The sequence below is a fragment of the Geotrypetes seraphini genome, chromosome 4 (assembly GCF_902459505.1).
Source record: "Geotrypetes seraphini chromosome 4, aGeoSer1.1, whole genome shotgun sequence".
NCBI classification, from domain to species: Eukaryota; Metazoa; Chordata; class Amphibia; order Gymnophiona; family Dermophiidae; genus Geotrypetes; species Geotrypetes seraphini.
In genome coordinates this window covers 164,168,506-164,191,599 of record NC_047087.1, presented here as the reverse complement: position 1 = coordinate 164,191,599, position 23,094 = coordinate 164,168,506, and the positions used below count along the sequence as shown (strand labels likewise).

Below are 23,094 nucleotides of genomic sequence, written 5' to 3'. Positions count from 1 at the left end.
TAACTTTGCCCTGGGAGATCTATGTTATCCATTCTATATGTTCACTGTATTATGCTTTCTTCAATAATACAGTTACTCAGAAATAAAAACATTATAACACAACTATTGATTCCAGAATTTATTTTACACTCACAAACTCCAATGACATTATGAACTTATAATGACTAACGTCATTTAACAAATTGTTTATTATTGTCTTTTAACATATTAAAACACTTCATAAAATCAATAACTAGAAAGCTGCAAACAAATTGTGGACAGTTTTGTTTGGGTTTTATTCGGTGGGGGGGGCAGTGAAGCTTGTCTTTAATCTTTGAAATCTGTTGGGCCTGAAGAGAACTCAGCGTGAAGACGAAAGAGCATGAAGACACTTGTAAGTTTGAACATGAATAACAATTTAAACAAACAAAGAAAATGACATAATGATCGTCATAAACACTTAAAACATATATTGTGTCATGTAAAGATTATTAAGCTAATTCAGCTTTACAAAATTTTAACAATTCATACAACAAACATATCATGCAAGACAAACAGAAATAATGAAACTTAGCATTTGACAGATGGATCAGATGAATAGACACTGCAGGCATCAGACTATGGGCATTTCATTATGACCCCAATGCAAACACCCACTATGCCCATTTACCTTCCACTATTACAGGTATCACAGTCCACAATTAATGTGTCTGGTAACGGGACAAAAACACCTGGGAAAAAAATTTGGAACTATCCCAAAATCTGCAGCCTGGAACTGGGTAACCTGGCCACCCTGTTACTTTGATTTATTAAACTATTTTTTCCAAAATGAGAATGACACAGGAACTAAATTCACCATCCTGTCCCTATGAGTTATGTAGCTGTCCTTGTCCCTCTCCCATTCCTATCATCTCTGCTTTAACAGTGTCAGGTCAAGACCACACCAAGACAAAGGCCGCACACAGACAACTGAGCGCAGGGCAGAGGCATGTGCCTAACAAAATTAATAATGCATTTTTAAGGTCTCCAAAATAATGAGGGAAGTTGCCTTGCCTCGCGCTGAGTTGCTCGCGCTCAGTTGTCTTGCGCTCAGTTGTCTTGCGCTCAGTTGTCTTGCGCTCAGTTGTCTTGCGCTCAGTTGTTTTGAGCTCAGTTGCTCGCGCTCAGTTGTCTATGAACCGTTTTGAGCTCAGTTGCTCGCGCTCAGTTGTCTTGTGCTCAGTTGTCTTGCGCTCAGTTGTTTTGAGCTCAGTTGCTCGCGCTCAGTTGTCTATGAACCGTTTTGAGCTCAGTTGTCTTGCGCTCAGTTGTCTCGCGCTCGATTGTCTCGCGCTCGATTGTCTGCGCGATTTTGTCCGCGCGCGATTGTCTTGCGCGAAATTGTCTATGAACCGGGTACGCCCTAACCTAAAAGGGGGAGGGACAATCTGCTGCTTCTGCTGGGCTTTCTGATTAGCTCTAATTGGGTCCAGCAGTTGTGTCTTATCTGTGCTGTGTGCCTGCCTCTTAAGCTGTTCTTTCTTTAAAGGCACCTCCTGCTGCACCAGGCTATTCCCACTCTCATCTTCCCCTCCCCAGGGTCCTGTCACCTTGTGGTTCAATGGGAACTCAGGTCTTATCTGCTTGTCTGCATTCAGCCTGTCACTCTGGTTAGCCCTTATTAAGGTAAGTTTAGGGTTAGGCGCAGCCTTCCCTAGCACAAGCCGGGCTTCAGGGCTAGGGTTGTGACAATATATATATATATGTTTTTCATTATGTTTTTTAATTTTTAATATATGTCATGTACAGTATAATATTATATATTTTTATTAAAGTTTATTTTTTCTTTGCTGTTTAGAATTGTTTTATATTTTAGTTTTTATCTTTCTGTATTTCATAATTACCTTATGTTTTATATTTATGTATATGATCATTGATTGGTTCATTTTTATATGTACAAATTATAGACTCCTGATGCAGGCCGGGTAATAATAATAATAATTTTATTCTTCTATACCACCACAATCTTGTGACTTCTAGGCGGTTTATAATCAAGAGTGCTGGACAGTCAGCGAAATACAATAAGTAGATATTCAGAGGAAATACAGAGATCAGAGACCTCAGGAGGCAATAGTATAGAAATACAATTTGCTGAGCGAAAATGTAATATGTACATTTTAGTAGGTAATATCCGACAGGACCTGTTGGGGATAAATAGCAACGTAAAGTTACGATAAAATGAAGATAACAGATTATATTTATAACAGTGCTGTAAGTTAAGGTGGAATAGGGAGGGGGGAGGGAGAGGGAGAGTGGGTCAATTGTTTAGGTATTTCTGGAACAGGTATGTTTTTAGGTGTTTCCTGAATTCCCCGTATGTAGTGGGCGAAAGCAGTTGGTCTAGGTCTTTGCCCCATAGGACTGCTTGGTGAGAGAGAAGGTGTTTGTGGTGTTTTTTCATTTTACAGCCTCTAACTGGAGGGGAAATGAGTTTTGGGTGTGTGTTTCTCTTGAGTTTGTTATTAGAAAATGCGAAAAGGTCCGTTATGTACTTGGGGGTCAGGCCGTATAGTACTTTGAAGCATGTACATGTCGAGTCATTGAGTCAGTGTATGAACTTACGGAACCTTGAATTAATAAAGACATTTGGCATTCAACAGATGAGTTGAAGGACAATTTCTTGGTACACCGTTCTGCTTGGAACAATTCCATTTTGGTTTTGCTCTTTTGAGTTTTGTGGTTTTGCTTCCCCTGTTCTTTTGTGCGGGCTATCATGCTTACATAATGTGACCATTTATTTTTTTCATCAAAATGGGACATCTATTAATATTCAGTCCCGCCCCCCAATCCCACCCTAGCCCCACCCCCAGCCCCACCCTAGCCCCGCCCCAATTTCTTCCATTCATTTTCTTGTACACACAATATCTTATTAATTCATAATGGTAAACATAAAATATAAAAAAAAACCCACAATGCACACTGTACGTGGAGAAAATATTAATTATCATTTACGAGTTTCAGGGTTTTTTTCAAAGATGTCAAGGCAGATTACTTTAAAATATGCAATGTCACCTCAGTAACTATAGAAAAATAGACAAATATAGTGCAAAATATAGACAGCAGATATAAATTCTCAAAACAGACACATTTTGATCACTAAATTGATAATAAAATCATTTTTCCTACCTTTGTTGTCTGGTGATTTCATGAGTCTCTGGTTGCACTTCCTTCTGACTGTGCATCCAATCTTTCTTTCTTTTGCATTCAACATTTCTTTCAGAATCCAGCCCCATCCCCTTTGGGTCCAGGTCTCTCTCTCTCTCTTTTCCCTCTGTTACCCTCCCCAGATTCAGTGTCAGTTCTCCTTTCTACCTTTGTTCCAGGTCTCCCTCTCTCACCCCTCTGTTTGAATCTCCCAAAGTCCTGCATCTGCCTCCTGTCTTTCCACTTTCGTCAAAGCCTTTTTCTCTGTAGTCTTTCTAATGTGCTTACAACACCCCTTTCTCTGCCTCTTTCTCTCCTTCTTTCCTTCCTCCCTCCCAGCAGATTTTAGCATATCTCTCTCCTCCTTTTTTCCCCTCGGATCTAGTATCTGTCTCCTTCCTCTTTTCCTCCTCCCAGGTCTGGTATCTGTCTCCTCTCTTTCCCCCCTGCTCTGGCATCTCTCTCTCTCAGCTCCCTTCCTCCTGTTCTTCCCTGGTCTTCCTTCTCAATTTATTTTCTGCCTCTCTCTCAATTCTTTTTTACTATTCAGTCCTCAATTTCCCTCTTTCACTGTGTCTACCTATAGCTTGCCACCTCTTTCCCTCACTCCTTCCAGTAACTAACTCTATCCTCTTCCCTCAATCCTGCATGTGCCCTTTTTTCTTTCTCCTCCCCACTTCCTTCCAGTGTCTGCTCCCCCTATCTCTCATACTTTCATTCAGCAGCTGTCCCTCCTCTCCCCCACACTTCCATTCCCTCTCTCTATCCCTTCCATCTACTGTTCACTTTCTATCTCGCCCCTTCCATTCACTGCCCTCTGTGCTCTTTCCATCCAGTGTCCGCCCTCTCTCTCTTCCATATGGCATCTTCCCTCTTTCTATGCTCCTTCCATAAACTATCTATCCCGTGCCCCTTCTCTCCTTGGTTCCCTGTCCCTCTTTATCTTCCTAGCTCCTTTCCTATAACCCTTCATTGTAGCTCCTTTTCAACCTAACCCTGTAAACCGTGCCGAGCTCTACGCTTGTGGAGATGGCGCGGTATACAAACCTAAGGTTTAGTTTAGTTTATGATTGATTTCAGCTCTGTCACCTCTCTGTTTTTCTCTCTCTGTCACCACCCCCTCCCCTATGCTCTGGCATCTCTCTCTTCTCCTTTCTTTCCTTCCCCCATGGTCTGGCATCATCCCTTCCCTGATTCCCGGCATCTCTCTCCTTTCCTTTTCTTCCATTTCTCCCTCCCCCTCCATGCTCTGACATCTCCTCCTTCCTTTTCCCTTGGTCTGGCATACCTTCCTCCTTCCCTCATCTTCCTTCAACACTCTCCCCAATTCTCTCCCCCTCTGCTCCCTTTCCTCCTTCTGTTACCCAAGGCCTGGTGTCCTGAACTTCATCAGGCAGCAGCAGCATTCACAATTCACTGCTGTTGCCGGCTTCAGGCCTTCCTCTCTGTAGGGTCCTGTCTTCATGAAAACATGAAGTAGGCAGGACCCAGCAGAGAGGAAGGCCTGAAGCTGGCAACAGCAGTGAATTGTAAACGCTGCTACTGCCCGAAGAAGGTAATGGAGCACCAAGGCAGATCGCTTCTCCCCCCTCCCAGTCGAACTCCCGCTGACCCTCATATCTCTTCCTCCCGACCCTCCCAGCGAGTTGACAACCTCCCTCTAGTAGCATCGGCAGCCGCAGCAAGCTAAACAGGCTGCTTCGCGGCTTTCTCCTGCCCGTGAATCCCTCTGCCGCGTCACCGATGATGTCATCATTGACGCTTCGTCGGCACGAGAAAGCCGCGATGCAGCCTGTTTAGCTTGCTGCGGCTGCCGACGCTACTGGAAGGAGGTTGTCAACTCGCTGGGAGGGTCGGGAGGGAGAGATAGGAGGGTCAGCGGGGCCTGAATCCAGGCTGCGATCCCCTGTCCCGTTGTCCCCACTCACAGCTTTGGACGCCCTCTCTGAAAACGGGACATTTCGGGCGTCCTGAAGCAGTGAGTGGGGACAACGGGACAGTGGTTGTGAAAAAGGGACTATCCCGTTCAAAACGGGACGTATGGTCACCTTATGCTTACATTACTTTGCATGGAACATTTGGAAGTGGTAGATATGAGCTCTGCCCAGGGCCTTTGTCTACACTCTACAGCAGGGGTGTCAAAGTCCATCCTCGAGGGCTGCAATCCAGTCAGGTTTTCAGGATTTCTCCAAAGAATATGCATGAAATCTATTTGCATGCACTGCTTTCATTGTATGCTAATAGATCTCATGCATATTCATTGGGGAGGCAGTGCAGGAGGCAAAGGACACTGGAAGAGAGCAGGGGAAGCGGAGAGCAGAAGGCAGAGAGCAGAGAGAGTGGAAAAGCAAAGCGGAGGGGAAAGAAAGAAGCAGGCAGGCAGCGTGGGGTAGGCGAGAGGGAGCTCCATCCACCCCCAACGCGTCACCAGCAGCGCGACTGGATTCCCCCTTAACAGGGGAGACCGCAGCAGAAGCTCAGGCCAATGTGGGAGGCAAAGGGCACCGGAGGAGAGCAGGGGAAGCGGAGAGCAGAAGGCAGAGAGCAGAGAGAGTGGAAAAGCAAAGCGGAGGGGAAAGAAAGAAGCAGGCAGGCAGCGTGGGGTAGGCGAGAGGGAGCTCCATCCACCCCCAACGCGTCACCAGCAGCGCGACTGGATTCCCCCTTAACAGGGGAGACCGCAGCAGAAGCTCAGGCCAATGTGGGAGGCAAAGGGCACCGGAGGAGAGCAGGGGAAGCGGAGAGCAGAAGGCAGAGAGAGCGGAAAAGTAAAGCAGAGGGGAAAGAAGCAGGCAGGCAGCGTGGGGTAGACGAGAGGGAGCTCCGTCCACCCTCAACGCGTCACCAGCAGCGCGACCAGACTCCCCCTTAACAGGGGAGACCGCGGCAGAAGCTCAGGCCTGTGTGGGAGGCAAAGGGCACCGGAGGAGAGCAGGGGAAGCGGAGAGCAGAGTGAGCGGAAAAGCAAAGCGGAGGGGAAAGAAAGAAGCAGGCAGGCAGCGTGGGGTAGGCGAGAGGGAGCTCCATCCACCCCCAACGCGTCACCAGCAGCGCGACTGGATTCCCCCTTAACAGGGGAGACCGCAGCAGAAGCTCAGGCCAATGTGGGAGGCACCGGAGGAGAGCAGGGGAAGCGGAGAGCAGAAGGCAGAGAGCAGAGAGAGCGGAAAAGTAAAGCAGAGGGGAAAGAAAGAAGCAGGCAGGCATCGTGGGGTAGGCGAGAGGGAGCTCCTCCCACCCCCAACGTGTCACCAGCAGTGCGACCGGACTCCCCCTTAACAGGGGGAGTGCCAATGGCGCACAGCCGTTTGGCGTGCGGCAAAGGCGAGCGGTAAAGGCGCTCGCCTTAGCGAGATAGCCTTTGTGAAGGAGCCAGGAGACCAGGCCACTCAGCAGATTCATCAAAAAAGTAAGTCACAAGTGCTTCCCTCTTCTCTCATTCTTTCTTTCTTTTTCTTTTCTCCCTTCCTCAGCTACCTGCACAGAAAGGACCACCTTCGCACACCACACACCAAGAGACTAGAAAGAGAAATGGAAGCAGCAGGAACCCAGAGGAGCTTTCCGGTGTACTACACGGAGTGTCATATGTATGACTACCTCCCCTCGGGAAGGCAGGCGTATATATGCGGTCGGTGTCAGGAACTGGAAAGCCTGAAGAAGGAGGTCAGTAGACTACAGGACAGGGTCCAGGAGTTGGAGGGACTCTGCATCTCGGAAGAACCGTGCTGGGCAACTGAGAACCCCACAAGAGAGAGCCACATTCAGGAGCAAGTAAGGGAGCTTGAGAGATTCATCGAAGAGGCCTACAGGAGGACGGAGAAACAGGATCATCATCAGCGCGGACAGGAACCAATAGATGGAAGACAGGAGCCATCAGACACCAGGGAAGAAGGAACATATGAAAACATCAAGCAAACAGAGGAGGCAAGGATTCATCAGAACACTGAGGGAGAATCATCGGACCTCACCGAGGATACGGACTTGAGACCAAAGAGGAAGCTGAGGAAGGGGAAATCTGCAATCGTAGTGGGAGACTCAATTCTGAGAGAAGTGGACAGTCACGTAGCAGGAAGGAAAGATGACCGGCTGGTGACATGTCTCCCAGGGGCAAGAACGAAGGACATCTCTGACAGAATCGAGAGGATCCTGGAAGGAGCTGAGATAATCCATGTTGAAACAAATGATGTCAACAGAAGGAATTACAGCAGGACTACACTAACTGAGCAGTTCAAGATCCTGGGAAAGAAACTGAAGCTGAAGACACAGAAGATAGTATTCTCAGAGATCCTGCCAGTACCAAGGGCAGATGTGAAGAGGCAGACCGAGCTACAAGCAATAAACGTATGGCTGAGGAGATGGTGTGAAGAGGAAGGCTTCCACTTTGTGAAGAACTAGACGACTTTTTGAAGAATAAGCTCTACAGGAGGGACGGACTACACCTGAGCATGGCAGGAACGAGACTGCTGGCGAACAACGTCAAGAGAGAAATAGAGAAGGCTTTAAACTGAGAGGAAGGGGAAAGCCGACAATCGACCAGACGTCGACGTTTCAGACTAGAGTATCCCATGAAGATACTTAGTGGGAAAAATGACGGGAAGAAAAGAATGACAATCCACAGGGGTCCAAGGGTCAGGTGGAACTAGAGAACAAAAAGAAGAGCAAACAGCAGGAGATAGAGAAACAGGTGGAAATGAGGAAACAGGCTGAGGATGAAGAAGACGCACCACAGGGAGAGGAAGAACAACGAAATTCAGGGGCTGGAAGCACGTAAGGGGGACGGCAAGAGGAAAAATTCTCAAGGAAGAACAGCAAGGCAGAGAAAAATCAGGTCTTAAACTGCTTATACACAAATGCAAGGAGCCTAAGGACCAAAATGGGAGAGCTGGAAGTCACAGCCAAAAAAGAGGACCTAGACATTATTGGAATTACAGAAACATGGTGGACTGAGGACAATAAATGGGACGTAGTACTACCGGGGTACAAACTGAATGGATACGGCAGCAAGGGCGGAAGAACTGGAATCATTATGGGTTAAATTACTAGGAAGAAATATATATATATATACATACATATATATATAGTGGACTGAGGACAATAAATGGGACGTAGTACTACCGGGGTACAAACTCTATAGGAGAGACAGGACCTACAAGAAGGATGGAGGAATAGCAATATATATATTATATATATATATATAAAGGACACCATTCACTCGACCAGAATGGATACGGCGGCAAGGGCGGAAGAACTGGAATCATTATGGGTTAAATTACCAGGAAGAAATGGAGCTGACATAAAATTGGGACTGTACTATCGCCCACCTGGACAAACAGAAGCAAACGACAAAGAACTGGAAGCAGAATTGAGGAGGGAATGCAAAAGCGGAAGTGTGATGGTAATGGAGGATTTTAACTACTCCGAGATAGAACTGGAGCATTGAGAACTCAAGCTGTGCGAGGGAAGCAGAATTCCTGGAGGCTGTGGGAGACTGCTTCATGGAACAGCTTGTCAAAGAATCAACGCAAGGGGTTGCCACTCTCGACCTAATCCTCAACGGGCTAGGGGGACCTGCAAAGGAAGTGGCAGTAGTAGGCCCACTAGGAAACAGCGATCACAACATGATCCGGTTCAAATTAGAAGTTGGAACATCAAAAGTGAAGAGAATCACAGCAATGACGCTCAACTTCAAGAAAGGGAACTACGACACTATGAGAGCAACAGTGAGGAAAGAACCTCAAAAACTGCTCAAAACGAATGGAGACCGTAGAGAAAGCCTGGTCCCTATTCAAGGACACGGTGCTGGAAGCACAAAACCTGTACATTCCCAGGTTTAGGAAAGGGTGTAAAAAAAATAAATAAATAAAAAATATTCGAACAAAAGACCCGATATGGATAACAAATGAAGTAAAGAAGGCGATAAGTGACAAGAAAAAATCATGCCGAAAATGGAAAAAGGACCAAACCGAGGAAAACTGGAAGGAACACAAAAAACACCAGAAAGACTGTCACCGAGTGGTTAGGAAAGCAAAAAGAAAATACGAGGAGAGGCTGGCTGGGGAAGCGAGAAACTTCAAAGAGTTCTTCAGATACGTTAAGGGGAAGTAACCGGCAAGGGAGGAAGTAGGACATGGATGATGGATGATGGATGATGGATGATGGAGACAGAAAGGGAGTGGTAAAAGAGGAAAAAGAGGTAGCTGACAGATTAAACAAGTTCTTCTCGTCGGTCTTCACGAGCGAGGACACATCCAATGTACCAGAACTCGAAGAGATCATAAGAGGAGATCAAGAAGAAAAACTGGAGCATATAGAGATAAGCCATGAGGATGTCCTCCAACAGATAGATAGACTGAAAAGCGACAAATCACCGGGACCGGACGGAATCCACCCAAGGGTTCTAAAAGAGCTAAGAAACGTTATAGCGGAAACTTTACGACAAATTTGTAACCTGTCCTTGAAAACTGGGGAGATCCCGGAGGATTGGAAAATAGCAAATGTCACACCTATCTTTAAAAAGGGATCGAGGGGTAACCCGGGGAACTACAGGCCAGTAAGCCTGACTTCAGTTCTGGGCAAAATGATGGAGGCACTGATAAAGGACAGCATCTGTGAACACATAGAAAAACATGGACAACTGAAAGCGAGCCAGCATGGCTTCTGCAAGGGAAGATCATGCCAAACGAACCTACTGCACTTCTTTGAAGGAATAAACAGCCAGATGGATAAAGGAGAACCCGTAGACATCATTTATCTCGACTTCCAAAAAGCCTTTGACAAGGTACCCCATGAGCGGCTTCTTAGGAAACTGTGGAGCCATGGGGTGGAAGGGGACGTACACAGATGGATAAAACACTGGTTGGCAGGCAGGAAGCAAAGGGTTGGAGTGAAGGGCCACTACTTGGACTGGCAGGGGGTCACGAGTGGTGTTCCCCAGGGGTCGGTGCTCGGACCGCTGCTGTTCAATGTATTTATAGACGACCTTGAAGCGGGGACGAAGTGTGAAGTCATAAAATTTGCAGACAACATCAAACTCTGCAGCAGGGTTAGAACCGAGGAAGAATGTGAAGACCTATTTTGAGGCCCTCAGTATGTCTTATCATAATCACAAAAGTAAAATAAAACAGTTTCTTGATCATATGTCTCTTTAGCTATAAATGACAATATTATTATTAAGACTTAGCCAAAAGGAAAGATTTATAAACTATAAAGCGTTTTACCTCATGCAAAATTGTCATTTCTTTAATAAGACATTAACTATTTTTTCTGAGGCCCTTCAAGTACCTACAAATCCAAAATGTGGCCCTGCGTAGGGTTTGAGTTTGAGACCACTGCTTTATAGGTAACCCTGGTGTTTTTCATGTGACAATATAATCTTTGCTATGATACAGGGTATGATGTATCAAATGGTGCTTACTTTCCACTTTAATAAACAAGATTTAAACATAACTTGTTCGGGCCAGGTGCCTTATGAGCTTCTGTATCTCTGCTGCTTACTAGAGTACCGAGCTGCACAGTTTGTGACTCCATGAGAACTAGCTATGGTAAATGTAACAAACTCATCCAGAGTCTCTCCAGCCTTCTTTCTTTTGTTTTTACAACCAAGCATATACCTCTTGTCTGAAAAGCTTTCACACAGCTCTGCTCAAGCTGATATATGTCCTCTGGATGTAATTCCTTCCTCTTTTCTTTAGCCTTTCCAATAAAATGTATACTGTAGTTACTACACCATTAATTGGTTAACAATAAAATGTCCATAATTTTTGCTGCCTGGAGCTCGGGGGTACTCGGTTGAAATTTGTTTGACTTAGGGGGTACTTGGCTTGAAGAAGTTGAGAAACACTGTTCTAGTCAAAAGAACATCACTGAAAAATGGATAGAATCTGAATGAAGAAAACAGAAGCAACATAAATACTTGCATATTATCGTACATTCTCAAATATAAACCGAGGCATCCTTTTTCCCTCCAAAAAAGGGGGGAAAAAGGTTGACTTGAATATAAACAGAGGTTAGAAATTGGGGTTATCATGGTGAGCCAATCTATAAAGATTGTTCACCCTCCCTCCCCATCAGCTATCTTGTAAGTCACTAAACATAATATAAATATCTTTGATGTATAAATATCCCAAAGAGCACAGTTACTTACCCTAACAGGTGTTATCCAGGGACAGCAGGCAGATGTTCTCTACATGTGGGTGACGTCATCAATGGAGCCCCGCAGCAGACAGCTTCAAAAGCAGACTTGCTTGAAGATCTTCAAGCTTGCGAGTGTACCGCACATGCGCGTGTGCCTTCCCGCCCGAGTCAGGGCGCGCGTCTCCTCACCGTGGCCTCAATTCAAATAGCTAGCAAAGAAGCCAACCAGGGGAGGTGGGTGGGTTGCGAGAATATATGCCTGCTGTCCCTGGATAACACCTGTTACGGTAAGTATCTGTGCTTTATCCCAGGACAAGCAGGCAGCATATTCTCTACATGTGGGTGACCTCCAAGCTAACCAAAAGGGGACAGTGGGAGTGTTGGCAATTTATGAGAACAGATTACGTAAAACAGACTGGCCAAAATGGCCGTCTCTTCGTGAAAAGGTATCCAGACAGTAATGAGAGGTGAATGTAAGAACCGAGGACCAAGTGGCAGCCTTGCAGATTTCCTCAAAAGGAGTTGACCTGAAGAAAGCAGCAGAAACCGCCATTACTCTGACCTTATGCCCCGAGACACGACCCTGGAGCAGAAGACCAGCCTGAGCATAGCAGAAAGAGATGCAAGCCGCCAACCAATTGGAGATGGTACGCTTAGAAACAGGACGCCCCTACCGATTTGGATCAAAAGATATGAAATGTTGAGGAGCAGTCCGATGAGCTTGAGTGCGTTGCAAGTAGAAAGCCAATGCACGCTTACAGTCCAGAGTATGAAGCGCCACTTCTCCCGGATGAGAGTGAGGCTTCGGAAAAAACACAGGAAGAACTATGGATTGGTTGAGATGGAAATCCGAAACCACCTTAGGCAAGAATTTAGGATGGGTACAGAGGACCACCTTATCAAGATGGAAAACGGTGAAAGGTGGATCCGCAACCAAAGCCTGCAGCTCACTGACCTGCGAGCAGACATGAGGGCAATAAGAAATACTACTTTCCAAGTGAGAAACTTCAAATGAGCCTTATCAATTGGCTCAAATGGAGGTTTCATCAACTGAGCAAGGACAACACTAAGATCCCAAACCACCATAGGAGGTTTGAGCGGAGGCTGGACGTTGAAGAGACCCTTCATAAACCGGGAAACCACAGGATGAACAGAAAGAGGTTTGCCGTCAATCAGCTGATGAAAAGTAGCAATGGCACTGAGGTGGACTCGAATAGATGTTGATTTGAGACCAGTCCCAGACAAGTGCAGGAGATAATCCAGCATGGCAGACAAGGAGGCAGATTGCGGCTCCTTGCCATGCGTAGCACACCAATAAGAAAATCTAGTCCACTTCTGAGAGTAACACTGTCTAGTGGACAGTTTCCGAGAAGCTTCGAGAACATCCTGTACAGATTGTGAAAACTGGAACGAGGCAATCATGTTGAGAGGAACCAAGCTGCTAAGTGTAGAGACTGCAGGTTGGGATGAAGCAGAGAACCTTAAGCAGAGAAGGAAAAACAGGGAGAAGCAGAGGCTCCCGGATACTGAGCTGAAGTAGAAGGGAGAACCACGGTTGCCTGGGCCACCGAGGAACTATCAGAATCATGGTGGCGTTGGCAGACTTGAGCATGACTAGAGTCTTCAGAATCAGAGGGAATGGAGGGAACGCATATAGAAACAGGTTCGTCCAATCCAGAAGGAACGCATCCGCCTCGAGCCAGTGCGGAGAGTAAATCCTGGAGCAGAAACGATGCAACTTGTGATTCAGGGGGAACGCAAACAGATCTATCTGCGGAGTCCCCCACCAAGCAAACACCTGACACAGAGTCGAGGAATTGAGCGTCCATTCGTGCGGTTGCAAAAGGAGACTCAACTTGTCCGCTAGGCAGTTCTGCTGGCCTTGAATGTAGACAGCCCGGAGAAAGATGTTGTGGCATATCACCCACTCCCACATCAGCAGGGCCTCCTGGCAAAGGGAAAAAGACCTCATACCACCCTGCTTGTTGACATAATACACGTGGTCACGAAGCAGATGATGGAAAGCCTTCAGATCGTTGAAAATGGCTCGGAGCTCCAGCAGATTGATACGACAGTGGCAGTTCTCGCTGGACAAAAGGCCCTAGGTGCGAAGATCATCGAGGTGAGCCCCCCAAGCAAAGGCGGGACGAGTCCGTCGTGAGGATCTTCTGCGGAGGAGGAGCGTGAAACAGAAAACCTCTGGAAAGATTGGAAGAGAGCATCCACTAACGGAGAGACTGGTTCAACAAAGGAGTCACTACAATGTGTTGAGAGATGGGGTCCCGATCCCGTCTCCACTGAGAGGCCAGGGTCCACTGAGGAATGTGAAGGTGAAGTCTGGCAAAAGGAGTCACGTGAACCGTGGAGGCCATGTGACCCAGCAGTACTATCATGTGCTTGGCCGAAATCGATGGGAGAAGAGACACCCCTCGGCAAAGGCGGATGCAGGAAAGAACGCAGGCGAAGCGTGTCCAGCACTGCTCCGATGAACTGGAGAGACTGAGACGGACACAACTGGGACTTGGAAAAGTTCACCTCGAAGCCAAGACTCTGAAGGAATGTAATAGTCAGTTGGGTCGCTGCAATAACCTCCTGCCGAGATGACGCCTTGATGAGCCAATAATCGAGGTAAGGAAAGACCTGAAGGCCCCCCGGGGTCCGAAGGGCTGCGGCCACCACCACAAGACACTTTGTGAAAACCCTCGGGGAGGCGGCGAGGCCGAAAAGGAGAACACGAAACTGGAGATGGAGATTCCCCACCCAAAATCTTAAAAATTTGCGCGAGGCCAGATGAATCAGGATATGAGTGTAGGTCTCCTTGAGATCCAGCGAGCATAACCAGTCCCCTCGTCCATCAGGGGGTACAACATTGGGAGAGAGAGCATACAAAACTTTTCCTTGACCAGAAATCGGTTGAGAGCTCTCAGGTCCAGGATAGGACACAAATCCCTGGTCTTCTTGGGAACCAGAAAATACCGAGAGTAAAACCCCGTGTTCTGTTGACACAACGGAACCTCCTCCACAGCCCGGAGGCAAAGGAGAGCCTGAGCCTCCCGAAGGAGAAGGGGAAAACTGCGACCTGCTGGAAGGAAACTCTCTTGGAGGAAGGTCCGGAGGTACGTGAAGGAATTAAAGGGAGTACCCCTCTCGAATGATGGTGAGAACCCAGGTGTCTGATGTAATCACCTCCTATGGATAGGAGAACACAGGTGTCGACCTCCTATGGGTAGGAGAAAGGACCGTTTGGCGAAGGGGGCCGGCATGCTCAGACTTGAATTGTCAAAAGGACGGCGCCAGTTTGGCTGCAGCAGGTACCTGAGGTTTAGTAGGACGCTGCAGCGGATGCCTGGGAGGCAGACGGGAAAAAGCCAGCGTAGGCTTCTGTGGGTAGCACCTCAGAGGAAGCTTGTATGGTTTAGCAGGAGGAGTCTTCGCTTTTTGCCGCACCAGGGAGGCAAAGGACTGCTCATGCTTGGAGAGGCGTTTAGTGACTGCCTGAATGGAATCGTCAAACAGCTCATTCCCCACACAAGGGAGATTCGCCAGACAATTCTGGAGATTGGGGTCCATGTCGACAATGCGGAGCCAGGCCAAGCGGTGCATGGCAACTACAAAACGCCGTGACCTGAGATGACAACTCAAAAGCATCATAGGAGGCCTGGAGCATATAGAGACGAATTTGGGAAAGTGTTTCCTGAAGCTGCTGGAACTTATGTCAGCGGTGGGCAGCCAAATCCAACTGAAGCGATTGCATGGTGGTAATGCAATATCCGAGATAGGAAGTAAAAGTGAAATTATAATTGAACACAAGGTTCGCCATCATCAAGTTCTGGTAAAGACGGCGACCAAACTTGTCCATCATACGCCCCTCTCTGCCCGGGGGGATAGCAGCATAGACCTTGGACAGGCTACATTTCTTCAACGAAGATTCCACAACCAAGGATTGATGGGAAAGCTGGGCCTTTTCAAATCCCTTACAAGGAACTGTCCGATAGCAGGACTCCATCTTGGAAGGGATGACAGGAACCACATAAGGGGTCTCCAGATTCCTGAAAAACTTTTGCTTTAAAGACTCCCGGGGCGGATGAGGGAGGCTCATCTCCGCCAAATATTTCTGGGTATATAGAGATTCAGACTGGAGATCCAGCTGAAGAGCCTTCCCCATGTCAGAGACAAACCGGGTGAAAGAGGAGGTCTTGGAAGAGAAAGGTCCCTCAGGAGGCGAGGAAGACCGAGACCCCGGAGCAGCCAAGAAGGAAGGAGAAACTTCCCTCGAATAATAAGCAGGCATATCAGATTCCCGAGACTGGGACAACGAGGATGCTCTGCTGCAGAATTATTGGGGAATCGAAGAATGCCCATGCTTTACATGACTCGGAGAGGACCCCGGGGTCTAAGGTACATGGACCCATTAAGCAAGTTCCGGAGACGCCGGAGGGAAAGTAAGCCCCTCAAAAGGCGTCGTAGAAGGGTACCTCAACTCAGACAAGCTACGCCCCGGGGAAATAGACAGGGAAGGAGGCTGTCGAGAACGAGCCCTATGTCTCAGCCGCACAGGGCCTCGACATGCCTCGCAGCCCCCAAGGCAGGGGACCATCCCCGCCGCGGAGGAGAATTCCTCGGCAGCTTCGAAGGCAGGTTTAGTGCGGTGCCTCGGTCAAGGCGCACAAGAAGGTGATCCAGAACTTGAGACAGCAGGAGAGGAATCACTAGAAGACAAACGGCAAGACTTGTCCCGAGGAGCCTCGGGGGGATGCTCAGGCTGATCTGCCGCAGCCCGGGTCGAGGCCAAAGCCAGCTGGCCCAACACTGAGGATATCTGCGTAGTCAGGATGGCTTTTAGCATGTCCTCAAACATGGGCACCGAGACCATTGGATCAGGTCGGGCAGGTGCAGCAGTGTGCTCCAACGAGGGCGACCTCGAGGAAGAGTATTCTCTATGTGTGGAGGCATGCTTAGCAGGAGGTCTCAAAGAGGCAGGTGCAACAGCACTCACCGGAGACTCCGTGGAAGGCTTCTTCGCTAGCACACCTGAAAGAGGAAGAGGAGACTTACCCAAAACCGTGGGTTTGACCGGAACAGCCGTCGAGGCCTTCGAGGCCGGGGCACCTGCCTGGGCTGAGGTCGAGGCCGAGGTCAAGACCTTATCCTCCTCCATAGCGCCAAAGAGTTTGAGGATCTTGGCACGCCGTCTACGAAGGGCCCGCGGCTGGAGACAAGACCCGGTGCGGTGGTCAGCACCCAGGCACTCAATGCACCAACGATGAGGGTCAGTAATGAAAATGACCCAACTGCACAGAGTGCACTTCTTAAACCCGGTATCAGGCCGGGACATAAGGAAAAAGACAGCCGAGGCCAGGCAGCCGGAACTAAACCCGGAAGACGCAAGAAAATTTTTTAATTTTTTTTTAAAAAAGATGCGCTGCACAGTAATTCACCCGAAAACAATAAAAGCAAGCCGCAGTGCAAGAGGCACTTAGAAATCACGCAGAGTAGAGGAACTAAGAACTGAGGCCACGCTGAGGAGACGCGTGTCCTGACGTGGGCGGGAAGGCACACGCGCGGTACACTTGCAAGCTTGAAGATCTTCAAGCAAGTCTGCTTGTGAAGCTGTCCGCTGCAGGGCTCCATTGATGACGTCACCCACATGTAGAGAATATGCTGCCTGCTTGTCCTGGGATAACTAACATATTCACAACAAGGCCTCTACATAGGAAAAAACACTACTACAAACAAACACAAACTTAAATACCGTATTTTTCGCTTCATAAGATGCACTTTTTTCCACCCAAAATTGGGTGGAAATTTCAGTGCATCTTATGAATCGAAGGCAACTTTTTTTAAACACCCCCCACCCACCCTGTTGTACCTTTTCAAAATGTCCCACTCGTTGGGGGTATGCAGGCTGACTGCCAGTTCTGACGTCAGGAGAAGGCTTGTGGGCTGACGACATGCAATCACTGCATGCTGGCCCTTCCTTTACCTTCTTTGAGTTGCAGCGCAGCGGACCCAGGCCAGAGGAGGAGGAATAAGCGGAGGGTACACAGGCTTCAGCACGGCAGGGAGGGAGGAAGGCAGTTTTTGGCGCGGCAGGAAGGATGAAGGACAAAGGCTGGAAGGCAGTGAGAGTGAAGAAGCACAAACTCGGGACATGGGAGGGAGGGAATAGAAAAGGACAATTGTTGGACCTGAGTGAAGAAAGGAAGGAAGAAAAAAAGAAAGAAAGAAAGGAAGGAAGGAAGGATATTCATGAAATCACCAGACAACAAAGGTAGGAAAAATGATTTTATTTTCAATTTAGTGATCAAAATGTGTCAGTTTTGATAATTTATATCTGCTGTGTGAATTGCGTGTATATGAAAAATGAAAGGAACAGCCTGGCAGGGAGGGAGACAGGGTGCAGAGCCTGGCAGGGAGTGAGGGGGGCTGGGTGCAGAGCCTGTTATATATTAGTACACAATTTGGTTCAGAATGGTTTTTTTTTGGTTTTCCTACTCTAAATCTAGGGTGCGTCTTATGGTCCGGTGCGTCTTATGGAGCGAAAAATACAGTAAATGTAGACAAATATCAAACTTAAACCTCAAGAAGCAATATGCAGTTCAACACCAGAGAAAGAGAAACAGCACTCTACACTTTGAAATATAAAAATAAAGCAGTGCAAATTGACAGTAAAACTGCATTTTCTGTTCATGAAATTAAAAATAAAATTATTTTTTTCTACCTTTGTTGTCTGGCCAGTTTATTCATGTTTATCCCAGTTTCTGCTTTCTTCTGTCTTTTCTTAATTTTCTTTCCAGGGTCTGCAGTTTATCTGCCTCTTTTCTCATTCCTGTCTTCAATTCCTCTCTTATATCCATCTCTGACTTTAACCTTTTCCTTTCAGTTCTCCTCCATTTATTTTTGTGCATCTCTATCTGCTTCTATTTCTCCAGTTTTTTGCTAACTCTTCCATCTCTCTCCCCCCTTCCAACAACTTCTCTTTCCCCTCTATTTTCACTCTTCTAACCAGCATCTACCGTCTTGCTCCCTCCATCCAGCATATCTTCTCCCCCTTTCCTCCAACATCTCATCTCTCTCCCCTCCACTTATCTTTCCCCATCACCTTTTACCCTTTGTTTCTTCCAACAGAGTCGCAGGTCAAGGGCAGGCCTGACATGTGAGGCAGGCAGCTGATTCCTCCCGCCAGCAGCCATGGCATTCATCCATGCTGTTTGCTGGCCACAAGGAGAAGGGGGGAGTGAGGAGTCAGTGGTGCATCCCGATTGTGAGCAGTGCTTGCCTTTGGTCCTGTCCCGGTCTCACTAAACCGGCTAGCAATAATGAAGCCAGACGCTGTAGGAGCCTTACCTCTTGCTAAATTGCTATAGGCCCTGCCGGTCTCGATCCTGTAGCTCAAAATCAGGAAGTAACTTCAGAGGGGAGGTGGGATCAAGACCAGCAGATCCTTAAGCAATTTGGCAAGAGGGAAGGCCACCGCAACATCTGGCTTTGTTATTGCCAGATTACTATTATTTTAGAGTGCTACCAGACATATATAGTGCTGTACAGAGTCACGAAGGAGAAGGTCCCTGCTCAAATGAGCTCACCAAACAACAACAACAGACAAAAAACAACAACAAATAAACAGAATGCCAGGGGTAGGGGGTTACAGTTAGTAATGTGGTCAATTGAAACTCTGGGTTTCAATAGTCATACAGGTTTAAGGGTAGATGTGTGATATAGTTTCTGTGACCTTTAAATGGTAAATACAACATCCTGTTTATCCATCCAGCCTTACAAAGTGGTACCTACACTGAAGAGCTTACCTAGTGCTCTTCACAAAATTTTGCTCAATAAACTGTATTACTTCTTTTCTTGGTTGCAAGGAGTTATTTGGGAATTCTGCTAGGTACAGTGACAGTTGCACCAGTTTATATCTAAAGATAGTTATATACCACTCCACTAACAAGGGATCCACAATTATCAGAGGCAAATCTAAGACTGACCAGCCATTGCCCATAATCAGGTATTGGCTGTCCTTAATAGCTAGAGCCTCAGAAAATTTAATGTTTGGTCAATCTGCTGAAAACTTTCATTTTGTAACAATATTGGTACTCTATGTGGCATATTCGAAACAAATTGTTCTTCCTTCGTCTCTAAGTCAATAATGATTGCAAAGTAGCTCCACAGCTTTCCATTCTATCCACTTATTCCATGAATCCATGCAGAGTCAGCGCAAGCAACTCTTATGCCCTCACTCTGACATATCTAATTTAACCAGACTCATTAAAAGCGATCAGTAAATCGATAGCTATTGCATGAAACAATTAAATAGTCCGAAGTTATCCCCTCCGTGTTTGTACCCAGACTGCATCTAATGGAAATCTTTATTTTCACATTTCGGGTTCCAGTTAAGAGTACGAGAAGTTACTCTAGGAGTATTTACTTGCTTTAAAACAGCACGTCTCCCATTTTGACTGCCTACTACCCCTCCAAAAAAAAAAAAAACTATAGAAAAAGGAGCTATAACATTCCAGAGCCGGACCATAAAATGAAAACGGAAACGTTCCATGCGTTTGTGGGGATGACTGGAAACGCAGCTTTTCGATGGTCCTTTGTTTTTGTTTCGAGTGAAATCGAACGCACAGATGTAACTTACCCAAGTGCAGAGGCAGGAGCACGATAAAAGCCAGCAGCCGGCTGCAGCCGTGGTCCAGAGCCCCCATGCTGGACACCAGCCTCTCGTGACCCAGAAGAGGAGCAATCGGCAGACAACTTTCTCAGCGATTCCCAGCTTTACTTCAGAGAGCGGTGAATACTGTGCCTTGCTATGCCTAGGCAAGTAAGAGAGGAAAGAGCAGCTCAGTTACTCTAGTCTCTCGCTTATTAGCCACAGGCAGCTCAAAGGCGGACCTTTGTAGTTTACGATCTGCTGTGTCAAATCCCTTCGATCCCTGAACGCTCTGTACACACCTCCTTGAACATTGAACCGGGGGCTGTGCAATCTCTGGATGAATCTGCTTAAGTGGGCCACAGACCAATGGGCTGTGAGGAAGGCGGGGGGAGGAGGCCTATTGGCTCCAGTTTATTTTTGTACCTTTGTAGCTGCTGCATGTATCGTCAAAAATCCGGGTCCTGCCAGCAAGATGAATAAATGATAGCATACTGCCCACAAGTTGCAAACTTTGATTCAGCCCCTTCAATTTAAAGTAAAACGCAGAACCATTTCATGGCGTATGAATGCATTTCTGAAATTAAATCAACATTTTAAGAATTTTTGCTGCATTTTTTTAATATATAAAATTGTTTTATAGACAGACGCATGATAGCAAACTTTTGAAAATGATTGGAGGTGCTTAACTCACAACTCAACAAATTTCTCATCATCCAGCAAAGAAATAAAAAAATACATCTGGTAATGAATGACCAACCTGTATTTAAATGTCAAGAGCAGGGTAGGTAATATGGGCATTTCAAATGTTAGGGTCCTCCACTCTCTCCCTCCCAGGTTCAAATCTTTCATAGAACTTCAACTTCAACTTTCTTTTACCTCAGCCCATTTCTACCACTCTATTCCCCCAATTTCTTCTTTCTCCTCACTCTTCCTGCATAAGTACGTTTTATATTTAGAGGCAGGGAGTTTAATAGTTCTTTTCCTGCACCATTCCATAAATCTTTTTAGACTGTTATGCTTTTCATTTTCCCTTGATCCCAGCCTTCTATTTCTCTCCACTCCCCAACCAGTTCCAATGTACTTTTCCCTAGCCAGCTGCTGTTCAATGCAGGTTTGGCTCACCCATCCCTTTACTAATTCCCACTTCTCATTTTCCTCTATAGGTAAGTCTTTCACTATGAAAGGAGTTCCTTTAAACTTTTCACTAAAGACTAAAATCTTAGGTGTTGAGATAGACCCTAAGTTTTCATTCATACATCTCTTCTTTCTATGCTCTTCGTCAAATTCGATCTATTTGCTCATTTCTCCAACCTAGCTCACTTCGTACTCTCATGTATTCTTTAGTTTTGTCCAAACTCAACTACTGTCATGCCATTCTCATCGGTTTTCTGAAATATCAATTGCATCGGCTTCAATTAGTTCAGAACACTGCAGTCAGATTACTGTACCACTGTTCTAAGTTTGATCACATTATGCCACTTTTAAAATCAGAATATATTCTTCTGGTGTCTTAATGTATTCCTTTCAAATACAATATTCTCACTCACCATATACTATCTAGTGGTCTTCCTTGTGCTGCTGGTGCTGCCCGGTAGTCTCTGAGAACAAGCGGAGGAGGTTTGAGCAGCTTAAAGACAAGTACACTGTTTTTAGTCCATTTCTTTATTTGTGTATTTGATATCAATTGGACCCCTGAGGAAGGTGTGTTCACCGAAACACAAATAATTTTCAGAACATCAGCATCCACAGGTGTTTTTTTTTCTTTCTTTCATATACACAGCCTTCTGGTCCCATATTCACCACAAAGAACATTACATTAATCTCAGCAACAGTTACTGATTGTCCCTTCATTTCGGCAATTATTTCTCGATTTTCATAGGAATTCCTCTTTTTCCATTTTGGCTTCTACCCTTTGGAATTCCTTACACTATTACCTCTGCATTGAAAAATATTTTGCGACTTTTAAGGCGCAATTAAAGTCATACTATTTTTCTTTGGCGTTCTGCTCTTGATCTTTTTCCTTTATTCAAGCTAAGGATCACTCTTTCTTCTTGACTTCTTAGCTTATATCCTTAATTGTTGGGCAGAATTTCATTGTGACTTCCCTTCCCTTTTGTTCCACTCCTTCTCCAACCTTTTATTTTTATTGTAACCTTCCCTTTCTTTATCCCCCTTGTACCCATTTTTGTTTGTATGTTGGTTGAATTTTTATTGCCTCTCTTGTTATGTCTTTAATTTTCATTTTTTTGGTGTGTTTTTTTAAATTCTTTATTGATTTTCTAAACTTCAATAGTCCAATACACAAATATATATCATATAATAAGTTAATAAAAGCACATTCAACTTACAAATATGCATAACCAACCATTTTCTCCCCCCCCCCCCCCCACCCACCCAATGATTATTCAATAAAACACAAAAACATAGACTATCCCAATAACCTTACCCTATTCAGATAAAAAATATCCTCCTACCCTCCTCCTACCCCAGGTGGACATACTCAAAAGTCAAATTAAGACAGAAATAGCCCCCCCCCACCCACCCTTTCCTGGATGTGTACAAAAATAAATTTGTTTTTTTCTTTTAATAATATATTATTATTGTAAACTGCTTTGACTAACTGTGGTTGTATTTGCAGTATATAAATTAACTTGAAACTTTTCATCCTGTTGGTAAACCTAGAAAAGTAGACTGGAGGTGATTGAAGTGATTGAAGACAATCTGAGTGAACTGAAGGTAACTACAGTGATTGGAGATTCCAGAAGTAACCAGAAAGGTGAAGTGACTTGGGACTAGTGACTGGAGCAGAGGAATGAGTGGCCAAAATGAACCAGAGTGACTAGGATGGATCCCCCTGATACAGGCAGTTACTAAAAGCTGGTGGGTAGACTCTATAGGGGACTGACATTGCAAGGGTCTCCACCTCTTGCACAGGGTGGTGGCCTTGGATTTTGGATATTATGATATTGAAAAATCTTGCATAGTCTAGATATGGAACCGAAGTTAGTAGAAAGTATGAATTTATATTGTATATTTATACTGTGTATTTGGCCTTTATCTACCATCATGTTTCTATAGATCTCAATCTGTATACTTTGGAGGAAATGCGGGAGAGGGGAGATATGATAGAGTCGTTTAAATACCTA

At 46.0% G+C, this 23,094-nt stretch overlaps 1 protein-coding gene across 3 annotated transcripts in view; it reads right to left on the bottom strand.

The window, feature by feature from the left end:
* Positions 1-20,295, bottom strand: part of NRN1L (neuritin 1 like) — a 254,923-nt gene extending 234,628 nt beyond the window's left edge. Inside the window, exons 1-2 of one of the 3 annotated variants that reach the window (XM_033942747.1) lie at positions 20,248-20,295; positions 19,934-20,108 (exon numbers count right to left, since the gene is read on the bottom strand). In XM_033942747.1, coding sequence (XP_033798638.1) covers positions 19,934-20,000 — 67 coding nt within the window. In that variant the 5' untranslated portion in view covers positions 20,001-20,108; positions 20,248-20,295. Of the gene's footprint in view, positions 1-19,933 lie in introns of all 3 variants that reach the window. The other 2 variants (XM_033942748.1, XM_033942749.1) reach the window with 2 other exon arrangements.
* Between the last annotated feature and the right edge of the window lie 2,799 nt (positions 20,296-23,094).